The following is a 15639-nucleotide window of genomic DNA, read 5'->3' on the forward strand; positions in this document are numbered from 1 at the left end:
TTTTCCCAAACACTACAACGCAAGCATACGCACACAAATATATAAAAAAAAAGACGGTATTCAATTCCAATAATTGTGACGCGTCGCCTTCACTACCTTCTTCCGTCTGTGACGGCAGCTGCAGCAGCTTCATCATGACCGGACATCCCACCTGCACCCTGCTGGCAAGATGCCTGGAGAGATAAAAGAATGACATTTTGACGTTGTTTTTGTTCAACTTAGCAGGACAAACCTCGCAAAAACCGGGCCACTTCGACTTGTCCGTAACGTGGAGTCCGAGGAGCAGACAAATAGTTTATATATCAATGATGAAATCTTAACATCATGATGAAACGTCGCGGTATGATGACTATAAGTCGTCTGTTTTCATCGCATAGTTCCACAGTATTATGGACGTCTGTGTCGCTGAATCTTTTGCGATTTGTTCAATGAATAATGGAGACGTCAAAGAAGAAAGCTGTAAGCGGTGTATTGCGGCCGCCTTTAGCAACACAAACACAGCCGGTGTTTCCTTGTTTACATTCCTGAAAGAAATGACAGTGAAGCTTTACTATGGAACAGAGCGGTCAAGCGAACATGGTTCCCTGCCACATGTCAACCGGCAGGTTTCGGTGAGAAAATGGTGGTAATAAGTCGGCTCTTTTCATCGCATAATTCCACAGTATTATGGACGTCTGTGTCGCTGAATCTTTTGCGATTTGTTCAATGAATAATGGAGACGTCAAAGAAGAAAGCTGTAAGCGGTGTATTGCGGCCGCCTTTGGCAACACAAACACAGCCGGTGTTTCCTTGTTTACATTCCCGAAAGAAATGACAGTGAAGCTTTACTATGGAACAGAGCGGTCAAGCGAACATGGTTCCCTGCCACATGTCAACCGGCAGGTTTCGGTGAGAAAATGGTGGTAATAAGTCGGCTCTTTTCATCGCATAATTCCACAGTATTCTGGACATCTGTGTCGCTGAATCTTTTGCGATTTGTTCAATGAATAATGGAGACATCAAAGAAGAAAGCTGTAAGCGGTGTATTGCGGCCGCCTTTAGCAACACAAACGCAGCCGGTGTTTCCTTGTTTACATTCCCGAAATAAATGACAGTGAAGCTTTACTATGGAACAGAGCGGTCAAGCGAACATGGTTCCCTGCCACATGTCAACCGGCAGGTTTCGGTGAGAAAATGGTGGTAATAAGTCGGCTCTTTTCATCGCATAATTCCACAGTATTCTGGACATCTGTGTCGCTGAATCTTTTGCGATTTGTTCAATGAATAATGGAGACGTCAAAGAAGAAAGCTGTAAGCGGTGTATTGCGGCCGCCTTTAGCAACACAAACGCAGCCGGTGTTTCCTTGTTTACATTCCCGAAAGATGACAGTCAAGCTTTACTATGGAACAGAGCGGTCAAGCGAACATGGGTTTCGGTGAGAAAATGGTGATAATAAGTCGGCTCTTACCGTAGACATGAGCGGAGAGGAGTAGGAGTTTAGGAGTACCAATGATTGTCGCACACGTACTAGATGTGGCGAAATTATTCTCTGCGGTATAGCTCGGTTGGTAGAGTGGCCGTGCCAACAACTTCAGGGTTGCAGGTTCGATTCCCGCTTCCGCCAACTTAGTCACTGCCGTCGTGTCCTTGGGCAAGACACTTTACCCACCTGCTCCCAGTGCCACCCACACTGCTTTAAATGTAACTTAGATATTGGGTTTCACTATGTAAAGCGCTTTGAGTCACTAGAGAAAAAGCGCTATATAAATATAATTCACTTCACTTCGGTATGACTCAGAACCTACCGATCTCAGGGTGGACACTCTAACCACTAGACCACCTGCCTCTGACCGTCGGATGCTTCCACCGTGGAGGAGGGGAAAAAAAATAAAAAAATCTCGGCTCGGCCCCACCGGCTGCCGTCGCCTCGTCCAGAAACGTGACTTCCCTCAGAGACACTGGCGGTCACCACACCCCTCCGACTGTCAGGTACCACATAATCTCACTAAAACACTAGTAACACAATAAGCAGAGAAGGGATTTTCCAGAATTGTCCTAATAAATGTGTCTATTAACATCTGAATCGCTCCCACTGCCCTTGTCTTTTTTCTAGTCCTTCACTCTCACTTTCCTCATCCACGAATCGTTCATCCTCGCTCAAATTAACGGGGAAATCGTCGCTTTCTCGGTCCGAATTGCTGTAGCTGCTGGTGGCCATGATTGTAAACAATGTTCAGATGTGAGGAGCTCCACAACCCGTGACGTCACGCGCACATCGTCTGCTACTTCCGGTACAGGCAAGGCTTTTTTTTCTATTAGCGACCAAAAGTTGCAAACTTTATCATCGATGTTCTCTACTAAATCAGCAAAAATACGGCAATATGGCGAAATGATGAAGTATGACACATAGAATGGACCTGCTATCCCCGTTCAAATAAGAAAATCTAATTTCAGTAGGCCTTTAACACAGAGCGGTCAAGCGAACATGTTTCTCTACGTACAACCAGCAAGTTTTTGGATGGGAAAATTGTGATATTAAGTCGGCTCTTACCGGAGACTTGACCGGATTATGCGACCTCCTCCTGCAGCTCAAAAAGGCAGCTGTGATCTTGGCTCCTCTGCTTCGCTCAGAGACACTGGCGTTCACCGCAGCCATCCGACTTTCAGGTATGACTTTATGATCTCACTAAAACACTATTAAAACAATAAACAGATAAGGGATTTTCCAGAATTAGCCAAGTAAATGTGTCTAAGTACATCTGAAAGGCTCCCACTGCCGCTGCCTGGAGCCGTCGCCTTTTTTTTTTCTTTTTTAGTGCTTCACTCTAACTTTCCTCATCCAGAAATCTTTTTTATTAGCGACCAAAAGTTGCTAACTTTATCATCGATGTTCTCTACTAAATTAGCAAAAATATGGCAATATGGCGAAATGATGAAGTATGACACATAGAATGGACCTGCTATCCCCGTTTAAATAAGAATATCTAATTTCAGTAGGCCTTTAACACAGAGCGGTCAAGCGAACATGTTTCTCTACGTACAACCAGCAAGTTTTTGGATGGGAAAATTGTGATATTAAGTCGGCTCTTACCGGAGACTTGACCGGATTATGCGACCTCCTCCTGCAGCTCAAAAAGGCAGCTGTGATCTTGGCTCCTCTGCTTCGCTCAGAGACACTGGCGTTCACAGCAGCCATCCGACTTTCAGGTATGACTTTATGATCTCACTAAAACACTATTAAAACAATAAACAGATAAGGGATTTTCCAGAATTAGCCAAGTAAATGTGTCTAAGTACATCTGAAAGGCTCCCACTGCCGCTGCCTGGAGCCGTCGCCTTTTTTTTTTCTTTTTTAGTGCTTCACTCTAACTTTCCTCATCCAGAAATCTTTTTTATTAGCGACCAAAAGTTGCTAACTTTATCATCGATGTTCTCTACTAAATTAGCAAAAATATGGCAATATGGCGAAATGATGAAGTATGACACATAGAATGGACCTGCTATCCCCGTTTAAATAAGAATATCTAATTTCAGTAGGCCTTTAACACAGAGCGGTCAAGCGAACATGTTTCTCTACGTACAACCAGCAAGTTTTTGGATGGGAAAATTGTGATATTAAGTCGGCTCTTACCGGAGACTTGACCGGATTATGCGACCTCCTCCTGCAGCTCAAAAAGGCAGCTGTGATCTTGGCTCCTCTGCTTCGCTCAGAGACACTGGCGTTCACCGCAGCCATCCGACTTTCAGGTATGACTTTATGATCTCACTAAAACACTATTAAAACAATAAACAGATAAGGGATTTTCCAGAATTAGCCAAGTAAATGTGTCTAAGTACATCTGAAAGGCTCCCACTGCCGCTGCCTGGAGCCGTCGCCTTTTTTTTTTCTTTTTTAGTGCTTCACTCTAACTTTCCTCATCCAGAAATCTTTTTTATTAGCGACCAAAAGTTGCTAACTTTATCATCGATGTTCTCTACTAAATTAGCAAAAATATGGCAATATGGCGAAATGATGAAGTATGACACATAGAATGGACCTGCTATCCCCGTTTAAATAAGAATATCTAATTCCAGTAGGCCTTTAACACAGAGCGGTCAAGCGAACATGTTTCTCTACGTACAACCAGCAAGTTTTTGGATGGGAAAATTGTGATATTAAGTCGTCTCTTACCGGAGACTTGACCGGATTATGCGACCTCCTCCTGCAGCTCAAAAAGGCAGCTGTGATCTTGGCTCCTCTGCTTCTCTCAGAGACACTGGCGTTCACCGCAGCCATCCGACTTTCAGGTATGACTTTATGATCTCACTAAAACACTATTAAAACAATAAACAGATAAGGGATTTTCCAGAATTAGCCAAGTAAATGTGTCTAAGTACATCTGAAAGGCTCCCACTGCCGCTGCCTGGAGCCGTCGCCTTTTCTTTTTTCTTTTTTAGTGCTTCACTCTAACTTTCCTCATCCAGAAATCTTTTTTATTAGCGACCAAAAGTTGCGAACTTTATCATCGATGTTCTTTACTAAATCAGCAAAAATATGGCAATATGGCGAAATGATGAAGTATGACACATAGAATGGACCTGCTATCCCCGTTTAAATAAGAATATCTCATTTCAGTAGGCCTTTAAAAGGAGCAGAGGTTGGACGCCAGTATTACCTTCATCCTGCATTGACGGAAAAGGACCTACCCGTCGGGCAGAAAGCAGCACTGCCACGTCACAGCGGTGTCGTCCACAGAATGAATGACCCGCTCCACCCCGAATATCTCCACAGTTTCTTCCCCGATCTGCATCTGCTTCTCTTCCAGCTCTCTCTGCTCAAACACAAACATTCAAATCAGAGTCTTTAGTCAAGCGCACTTGTTCAAGAAGTTGCATTAACGGTAAGAAGTGATTTATTTATTATGGGTCAGTTTAGGGCTTGCCCTCCTGGGGGTTCTTCAGACCACCAAGCACCGACATGAGAGCCTGTTTCAGGGTTACAATATTTTTTTTATTTTTCAATAAGTCCCTCAGTTAGTTTCCAGCAATTGTCTTTTTCTTTCGTTCTCGCTCGCGCTCTGGCTCCGGCTCCAACCCCATCTCTACTCCTGGCTGCTGCTTATAAACAGAGCGACAGGGGATGAGATAACAAGGCCCAGGTGGGCCGTCTACGCACCTTTCGCTGATTTTGAGGCTGGTCCTAGCAACACCCTGCTTCGCTGCAGGCCCGCAGGCCACGCCCCCCCCACAGTTAGCTTCAGAATAACAATGTTATTACAAAGAATAAGAGACCTGTTATACTCTATGCTGGTTTTACTTAAAAATGCACACGTTTAGTTGTGTTCAGCGCTAAAAAATATTTTTTGGGGCTCTTACGGAAATACATTTTGAAATATTTGGATTCTTGGCTCTCGCAGCCAAAAAGGTTCCCGACCCCTGGGCTACCAGTTTGATACACACTTAAAATAAATTGCCAGAAATAGCCAATTTGCTCAATTTACCTTTAATAAATAAATCTATATATATAAAAAAATGGGTATTTCTGTCTGTCATTCCGTCGTACATTTTTTTTCCTTTTACAGAAGGTTTTTTGTAGAGAATAAATTATGGAAAAAAACACTTAATTGAACGGTTTAAAAGAGGAGAAAACACTGAAAAAATGAATGAAATTCAAAACTCACCAAAAAAAAATGAATAGAAAAACTAGCTAATTCGAATCTTTTGGAAAAAAAATACAAAAATAATTTATCGAACATTAGTAATTTTTCCCGATTAAGAGTAATTTTAGAATTTTAATTACATGTTTTTAAATAGGTTAAAATCCAATCTGCACTTTGTTAGAATATATAACAAATTGGACCAAGCTATATTTCTAACAAAGACAAATTGTTATTTCTTCTAGATTTTCCAGAACAAAATTTTAAAAAAAAATTCAAAAGACTTTGAAATAAGATTTAAAATTTTCTAGATTTGCCAGAATATTTTTTTTCAATTTTAATCATAAGTTTGAAGAAATATTTCACAAATATTCTTCGTCGAAAAAACAGAAGCTAAAATGAACAATTAAATTAAGATGTTTTTATTATTTTTGACAATAATAATAATGAAATCCAAAAAAAAATACGATTTTTCCGCCCGATTGTCGCTGAGATAGGCGACAGCGCCCCTAGCCACCCGTAAAGTGAATAAGCGGTAGAAAATGGATGGATGGATGATTTAATATGTCAGGATAGAAGAGGAAGGAATTTAAAAGGTAAAAAGGTATATGTGTTTAAAAATCCTTAAAATCATTTTTAAGGTTGTATTTTTTCTCTAAAATTGTCTTTCTGAAAGTTATAAGAAGCAAAGTAAAAAAATAAATGCATTTATTTAAAAAAGTGAAGACCAAGTCTTTAAAATCCAATCTGCACTTTGTTAGAATATATAACAAATTGGACCAAGCTATATTTCTAACAAAGACAAATCATTATTTCTTCTAGATTTTCCACAACAAAAAATTTAAAAGAAATTCATAAGAATTTGAAATAAGATTTAAATTTGATTCTACGGATTTTCTAGATTTGCCAGAATATTTTTTTCAATTTTAATCATAATAAGTTTGAAGAAATATTGCACAAAAATTCTTCGTCGAAAAAACAGAAGCTAAAATCAAGAATTAAATTAAAATGTTTTTATTATTTTTTACAATAATAATAATTAAAAAATAAAAAATACTTGAACATTGATTTTTCCGCCCAATTGTAGCTGAGCCACCCCAAAAGGGAATAAGCGGTAGAAAAATGGATGGATGTTTTAATATGTCAAGAATTTAAAAGGTAAAAAGTGTTTAAAAATCCTAAAATCATTTTTAAGGTTGTATTTTTTCTCTAAAATTGTCTTTCTGAAAGTTATAAGAAGCAAAGTAAAAAAATAAATTAATTTATTTCAACAAGTGAAGACCAAGTCTTTAAAATATTTTCTTGGATTTTCAAATTCTATTTGAGTTTTGTCTCTCTTAGAATTAAAAATGTCGAGCAAAGCGAGACCAGCTTGCTAGTAAATAAATACAATTTAAAAAATAGAGGCAGCTCACTGGTAAGTGCTGCTATTTGAGCTATTTTTAGAACAGGCCGGCGGGCGACTCATCTGGTCCTTACGGGCGTGTTGGTGTTGGTGACCCCTGGTCTAGCTGATCCAGCTTGGGGTTTTTCCACAGCATCCAGCAAGAATGGGAAAGAATTCCACCCGAAAAGCTTGAAATGTTTCCAAAGTGTAGTTAAAAGGAAAGGCCAAGTAACACAGTGGTAAAAATGCCCCTGTGACAGAATGGTTTGCAATATGTTGCTGCCATTAAACTCTAATTTAATGATAATTGCAAAAAAATAACAACATTTCAAGTTTGAACATTAAATATCTTGTCCTTGGAGTCTAGTCATCCATCCATTTTATACCGCTTGTCCCTTTTGGGGTCGCTGGAGCCTCGTAGCTGAATTCGGACGGAAGGCGGTGTACACCCTGGACAAGTCTCCACCTCATCGCGGCTCACATTCACACACTCGGGCCCATCCATCCATCCATTTTTCTACCGCTTGTCCCTTTTGGGGTCGCTGGAGCCTCGTAGCTGAATTCGGACGGAAGGCGGTGTACACCATGGACAAGTCTCCACCTCATCGCGGCTCACATTCACACACTCGGGCCCATCCATCCATCCATTTTCTACCGCTTGTCCCTTTTGGGGTCGCTGGAGCCTCGTAGCTGAATTCGGACGGAAGGCGGTGTACACCCTGGACAGGTTGCCACCACATCACAGCTCACATTCACACACACGGGCCCATCCATCCATTTTTATACCGCATGTCCCTTTTGGGGTCGCTGGAGCCTCTCAGCTGAATTCGGGCGGAAGGCGGCGTACACCATGGACAAGTCTCCACCTCATCACGGCTCACATTCACACACTCGGGCCCATCCATCCATCCATTTTCTACCGCTTGTCCCTTTTGGGGTCGCTGGAGCCTATCTCAGCTGCATTTGGGCGGAAGGTGGGGTCCACCCTGGACAAGTTGCCACCTCATCACAGCTCACATTCACACACTAGGGCCCATCCAGCCATTTTCTACCGCTTGTCCCTTTTGGGGTCGCTGGAGCCTCTCAGCTGAATTCGGGCGGAAGGCGGCGTACACCATGGACAAGTCTCCACCTCATCGCGGCTCACATTCACACACTAGGGCCCATCCATCCATTCATTTTCTACTGCTTGTCCCTTTTGGGGTCGCTGGAGCCTCGTAGCTGAATTCAAGCGGAAGGCGGGGTACACCATGGACAAGTCTCCACCTCATCGCGGCTCACATTCACACACTCGGGCCCATCCATCCATCCCTTTTCTACCGCTTGTCCCTTTTGGGGTCGCTGGAGCCTCTCAGCTGAATTCGGGCGGAAGGCGGTGTACACCCTGGACAAGTCACCACCTTATTGCGGCTCACATTCACACACTAGGGCCCATCCATCCATCCATTTTATACCGCTTGTCCCTTTTGGGGTCGCTGGAGCCTCGTAGCTGAATTCGGACGGAAGGCGGCGTACACCCTGGACAAGTCTCCACCTCATCGCGGCTCACATTCACACACTCGGGCCCATCCATCCATCCATTTTCTACCGCTTGTCCCTTTTGGGGTCGCTGGAGCCTATCTCAGCTGCATTTGGGCGGAAGGCGGGGTGCACCCTGGACAAGTTGCCACCTCATCACAGCTCACATTCACACACACTAGGGCCCATCCATCCATTTTCTACCGCTTGTCCCTTTTGGGGTCGCTGGAGCCTATCTCAGCTGCATTCGGGCGGAAAGCGGGGTGCACCCTGGACAAGTCACCACCTTATCGCGGCTCACATTCACACACTAGGGCCTATCCATCCATCCATTTCCTACCGCTTGTCCCTTTTGGGGTCGCTGGAGCCTATCTTAGCTGCATTCGGTTGGAAGGCTGGGTGCACCCTGGACAAGTTGCCACCTCTTCGCAGCTCACATTCACACACACGGGCCCATCCATCCATTTTCTACCACTCGTCCCTTTTGGGGTCGCTGGAGCCTCTTAGCTGAATTTGGACGGAAGGCGGTGTACACCCTGGACAAGTCGCCAACTCATCACAACTCACATTCACCCACTAGGGCCTATCCATCCATCCATTTCCTACCGCTTGTCCCTTTCGGGGGCGCTGGAGCCTATCTCAGCTGCATTCAGGCGGAAGGCGGGGTGCACCCTGGACAAGTCGCCACCTCATCACAGCTCACATTCACACTCTAGGGCCCATCCATCCATTCATTTTCTACCGCTTGTCCCTTTTGAGGTCGCTGTAGCCTCTCAGCTGAATTCAAGCGGAAGGCGGGGTACACCATGGACAAGTCTCCACCTAATCGCGGCTCACATTCACACACTCGGGCCCATCCATCCATCCATCCATTTTCTACCACTTGTCCCTTTCGGGGTCGCTGGAGCGTATCTCAGCTGCATTCGGGCGGAAGGCGGTGTACACCATGGACAAGTCCCCACCTCATCACGGCTCACATTCACACACTCGGGCCCATCCATCCATCCATTTTCTACCGCTTGTCCCTTTTGGGGTCGCTGGAGCGTATCTCAGCTGCATTCGGGCGGAAGGCGGCGTGCACCCTGGACAAGTCACCACCTCATCACAGCTCACAATCACACACTCGGGCCCATCCATCCATCCCTTTTCTACTGCTTGTCCCTTTTGGGGTCGCTGGAGCCTACCTCAGCTGAATTCTGGCGGAAGGCGGGGTGCATCCTGGGCAAGTCACCACCTCATCACAGCTCACATTCACACACTCGGGCCCATCCATCCATTCATTTTCTACTGCTTGTCCCTTTTGGGGTCGCTGGAGCCTCGTAGCTGAATTCGGGCGGAAGGCGGGGTGCACCCTGGACAAGTCTCCACCTCATCGCGGCTCACATTCACACACTAGGGCCCATCCATCCATCCATTTTCTACCGCTCGTCCCTTTTGGGGTCGCTGGAGCCTATCTCAGCTGCATTCAGGCGGAAGGCGGCGTACACCCTGGACAAGTCTCCACCTCATCGCGGGTCACATTCACACACTAGGGCCCATCCATCCATCCATTTTCTACTGCTTGTCCCTTTTGGGGTCGCTGGAGCCTATCTCAGCTGCATTTGGGCGGAAGGCGGGGTGCACCCTGGACAAGTCACCACCTTATCGCGGGTCACATTCACACACTAGGGCCCATCCATCCATTCATTTTCTACTGCTTGTCCCTTTTGGGGTCGCTGGAGCCTCGTAGCTGAATTCGGGCGGAAGGCGGGGTGCACCCTGGACAAGTCTCCACCTAATCGCGGCTCACATTCACACACTAGGGCCCATCCATCCATTCATTTTCTACTGCTTGTCCCTTTTGGGGTCGCTGGAGCCTCGTAGCTGAATTCGGACGGAAGGCGGTGTACACCCTGGACAAGTCTCCACCTCATCACAGCTCACATTCACACACACGGGCCCATCCATCCATTTTCTACCGCTTGTCCCTTTTGGGGTCGCTGGAGCCTATCTCAGCTGCATTCGGGTGGAAAGCGGGGTGCACCCTGGACAAGTCACCACCTTATCGCGGCTCACATTCACACACTAGGGCCTATCCATCCATCCATTTTCTACCGCTTGTCCCTTTCGGGGGCGCTGGAGCCTATCTCAGCTGCATTCAGGCGGAAGGCGGGGTGCACCGTGGACAAGTCGCCACCTCATCACAGCTCACATTCACACACACGGGCCCATCCATCCATTTCCTACCGCTTGTCCCTTTTGGGGTCGCTGGAGCCTCGTAGCTGAATTCGGACGGAAGGCGGGGTGCACCCTGGACAAGTCGCCACCTCATCACAGCTCACATTCACACACTAGGGCCCATCCATCCATCCATTTTTCTACCGCTTGTCCCTTTTGGGGTCGCTGGAGCCTATCTTAGCTGCATTCGGTTGGAAGGCTGGGTGGACCCTGGACAAGTCGCCACCTCATCGCAGCTCACATTCATTCACTAAGGCCCATCTATCCATCCATTCTCTACCGCTTGTCCCTTTTGGGGTCGCTGGAGCCTATCTCAGCTGCATTCGGGCGGAAAGCGGGGTGCACCCTGGACAAGTCACCACCTTATCGCGGCTCACATTCACACACTAGGGCCCATCCATCCATCCATTTTCTACCGCTTGTCCCTTTTGGGGTCGCTGGAGCCTCGTAGCTGAATTCGGACGGAAGGCGGTGTAAACCCTGGACAGGTTGCCACCACATCACAGCTCAAATTAACACACACGGGCCCATCCATCCATTTTCTACCGCTTGTCCCTTTTGGGGTCGCTGGAGCCTCTCAGCTGAATTCGGGCAGAAGGCGGCGTACACCCTGGACAAGTCTCCACCTCATCACGGCTCACATTCACACACTCGGGCCCATCCATCCATCCATTTTCTACCGCTTGTCCCTTTTGGGGTCGCTGGAGCCTATCTCAGCTGCATTCGGGCGGAAAGCGGGGTGCACCCTGGACAAGTCACCACCTTATCGCGGCTCACAATCACACACTCGGGCCCATCCATCCATCCATCCCTTTTCTACCGCTTGTCCCTTTTGAGGTCGCTGGAGCCTATCTCAGCTGCATTCGGGCAGCTGCAGTATTTTACGGTCTTTGCTGGACCCTTTCACACAGATTACTAACGAAAACCGAGGTACTGTAGCAGAAATGTCCAAAGCAGGTTGGTCAGTCACTTACAAAGGTCGTGCGGACGATGCGTAATTTCTGGTCGAAGCAGATGAAGGCCAAGTGCTCCGGTACTTTCCTCCTCAAAGCAATAAGACGCATGAGCAGGAAGTTGGAACCCTCGGTCACGAGCCCTCTCAAGGCCGACGTGGAAAAGGAAAAACTCTCCTTTGTCACTTCCTAGACACATAACACAATTCGTTACAATTTTGCATTCAAACAGTCGTGGTCTCGTGTAAAGAACCGAATGTCATGGCTGTCTTGAGTTTCCATTTCTACAACTCTTATTTTTTTTGGTGATAGATACTTGTTGGTCACAAAAAAAAAAATCATGAAGTTTGGTTATTTTATTGATTTATTATGGCTCTACTGGAAATGTGACTTGGTCAAAAGTATACGTACAGCAATGTTAATATTTGCTTACATGTCCCTCGGCAAGTTTCACCGCAATAAGGCGCTTTTGGTTAAACTTTTGACCGCCACTCTTGACAAAATTAGTGCAGTTCAGCTAAATTTGGACATAGACAAATATATGACAAAAGTTCTGTGGTCAGAAGAAACAAAAAAATTGAGTTGTTTGGCCCCAATACTCAGCAATATGTTTGGAGGCGGAAATCCCAGGAACACTATTCCTACCGCCAAACATGGTGGTGGTAGTATTATGCTTTGGGCCTGTTTTGCTGCCAATAGTTCATTCCCGGGCTCCAGATCTTTCTGTGTGGAGTTTGCATGTCCACCTCCAAATACATGCACCTGGGGATAGGTCGATTGGCAACACTGATAGGCTCCAAAATGGATGGATGATATGTGTGTGTATATATGAGGTAGATCACCTCGACTTGGTCATTTATTAAGTAATTGATTAACGTTGAAAAACTTATTAGGGTGTTAGCATTTAGTGGTCAATTGTAGGGAATATGTACTGTACTGTGCAATCTAAATGATAAATAAATAAATGGGTTGTACTTGTATAGCGCTTTTCTACCTTCAAGGTACTCAAAGCGCTTTGACACTACTTCCACATTCACCCATTCACACACTGATGGAGGGAGCTGCCATGCAAGGCGCCAACCAGCACCCATCAGGAGCAAGGGTGAAGTGTCTTGCTCAGGACACAACGGACGTGACGAGGTTGGTACTAGGTGGGGATTTGAACCAGGGACCCTCGGGTTGCGCACGGCCACTCTCCCACTGCGCCACGCCGTCCCTATATATATATATACATATATATATATATTTTTTTTGAGGTGGGGGCACTTTTGGGGCCTTCCTGTCCAGCTGGGACCCGCTGAATCATGGCAACTCAACGGATTACAAAGCCTTCGACAGTGCTGCAAGTCAGCCAGCTGTTGGGTTAGTGACCTTGTGTGTCAGCATGTCTGTGATCTTTTCCTTTTATGTTTTGTCTTGCTCAGGACACAACGGACGTGACGAGGTTGGCACTAGGTGGGGATTTGAACCAGGGACCCTCGGGTTGCGCACGGCCACTCTCCCACTGCGCCACGCCGTCCCTAATAAAATCTACTAATAAAAGTTTCAATCAATCAATCAATGCCTACTGAGCCTATGGTGCTGTTAAGTTATTGTGGCTCAATTTGCCTTAATTTCTTTTATTTTAATGTATTATTATTTAATATATATTATTGTTTTAGTTGCTTAAGAGATATTCCTGGCTATGAACTTGCTCATTGCTATTTTTATGTTTTTGTGCATTATTTGTTGCCGTAATCATTAAACAAACAGGTTACTCATCAGTTGTGGAGGGGGTCCGGTCCGATGACCATGGATGAGGTACTGACTGTCCAGAGTCGAGACCCAGGATGGACCGCTCGTCGGGACCCAGGATGGACCGCTCGCCTGTATCGGTTGGGGACATCTCTACGCTGCTGATCCGCTTGAGATGGTTTCCTGTGGACGGGACTCTCACTGCTGTCTAGGAGCCACTATGGATTGAACTTTCACAGTATCATGTTAGACCCGCTCGACATCCATTGATTTCGGTCCCCTAGAGGGGGGGGGGTTGCCCACATCTGAGGTCCTCTCCAAGGTTTCTCATAGTCAGCATTGTCACTGGCGTCCCACTGGATGTGAATTCTCCCTGCCCACTGGGTGTGAGTTTTCCTTGCCCTTTTGTGGGTTCTTCCGAGGATGTTGTAGTCGTAATGATTTGTGCAGTCCTTTGAGACATTTGTGATTTGGGGCTATATAAATAAACATTGATTGATTGATTGATTGAGTTACTCAGTACTTGAGTACTTTTTTCACAAACGGGCGGTTTCGCTCGGTTGGTAGAGTGGCCGTGCCAGCAACTTGAGGGTTGTAAGTTCGATTCCTGCTTCTGCCATCCTAGTCACTGCCGTTGTGTCCTTGGGCAAGACACTTTACCCACCTGCTCCCAGTGCCACCCACACTGGTTTGAATGTAACTTAGATATTGGGTTTCACTATGTAAAGCGCTTTGAGTCACTAGAGAAAAAACGCTATATAAATATAATTCACTTCACTTCACAACATACTTTTTACTTTTACTCAAGCAAATATTTGGGTGACTACTCCTTGCTTTTACTTGAGTAATACATCTCTAAAGTAACAGTACTCTTACTTGAGTACAATTTCTGGCTCCTCTACCCACCTCTGCCCATAGTCAATATTATCACGACAGCACGTGCACAAAAATTTTCCGGGAACGATCGATTTTTCCGAATAAAATCGCCGAACAAAGTCGTAACTTCCTTCTTCCCAGCAGTATCAGTGATTTCCCTTTCCATCCAGTCCCATCAATCAATCAATCAATCAATGTTTACTTATATAGCCCTAAATCACTAGTGTCTCAAAGGGCTGCACAAACCACCACGACATCCTCGGTAGGCCCACATAAGGGCAAGGAAAAACTCACACCCAGTGGGACGTCGGTGACAATGATGACTATGAGAACCTTGGAGAGGAGGAAAGCAATGGATGTCGAGCGGGTCTAACATGATACTGTGAAAGTTCAATCCACACAGTCGCGAGAGTCCAGTCCAAAGCGGATCCAACACAGCAGCGAGAGTCCCGTTCACAGCGGAGCCAGCAGGAAACCATCCCAAGCGGAGGCGGATCAGCAGCGCAGAGATGTCCCCAGCCGATACACAGGCAAGCGGTACATGGCCACCGGATCGGACCGGACCCCCTCCACAAGGGAGAGTGGGACGTAGAAGAAAAAGAAAAAGAAAAGAAACGGCAGATCAACTGGTCTAAAAAGGGAGTCTATTTAAAGGCTAGAGTATACAAATGAGTTTTAAGGTGAGACTTAAATGCTTCTACTGAGGTGGCATCTCGAACTGTTACCGGGAGGGCATTCCAGAGTACTGGAGCCCGAACGGAAAACGCTCTATAGCCCGCAGACTTTTTTTGGGCTTTGGGAATCACTAACAAGCCGGAGTCTTTTGAAGGCAGATTTCTTGCCGGGACATATGGTACAATACAATCGGCAAGATAGGATGGAGCTAGACCGTGTAGTATTTTATACGTAAGTAGTAAAACCTTAAAGTCACATCTTAAGTGCACAGGAAGCCAGTGCAGGTGAGCCAGTATAGGTATATATGTATGTATATATGTATATAAAGGTATATACAGTATAGGTATATATGTATGTATATATGTATATAAAGGTATATACAGTATATATGTATGTATATATGTATATAAAGGTATATACAGTATATATGTATGTATATATGTATATAAAGGTATATACAGTACAGGTATATATGTATGTATATATGTATATAAAGGTATATACAGTATAGGTATGTATATATGTATATAAAGGTATATACAGTATAGGTATGTATATATGTATATAAAGGTATATACAGTATAGGTATATATGTATGTATATATGTATATAAAGGTATATACAGTATAGGTATATATGTATGTATATATGTATATAAAGGTA

General features: G+C 45.2%; 1 protein-coding gene across 3 annotated transcripts in view; it reads right to left on the reverse strand.

The window, feature by feature from the left end:
• The window catches only part of catip (ciliogenesis associated TTC17 interacting protein), a 33771-nt gene that overhangs the window by 9126 nt on the left and 9006 nt on the right, over window positions 1-15639 (reverse strand). For 2 of the 3 annotated variants that reach the window (XM_061891115.1, XM_061891105.1), the window contains exons 5-8: window positions 11713-11880; window positions 4667-4791; window positions 97-173; window positions 1-12 (exon numbers count right to left, since the gene is read on the reverse strand). The exon at window positions 1-12 is cut by the window's left edge and continues 56 nt beyond it. In XM_061891115.1, coding sequence (XP_061747099.1) covers window positions 1-12; window positions 97-173; window positions 4667-4791; window positions 11713-11880 — 382 coding nt within the window. Of the gene's footprint in view, window positions 174-4666; window positions 4792-11712; window positions 11881-15639 lie in introns of all 3 variants that reach the window. The other variant, XM_061891096.1, reaches the window with a different exon arrangement.

This window comes from Nerophis ophidion, linkage group LG02 (genome assembly GCF_033978795.1).
Source record: "Nerophis ophidion isolate RoL-2023_Sa linkage group LG02, RoL_Noph_v1.0, whole genome shotgun sequence".
In the NCBI taxonomy this organism is placed as follows: Eukaryota; Metazoa; Chordata; class Actinopteri; order Syngnathiformes; family Syngnathidae; genus Nerophis; species Nerophis ophidion.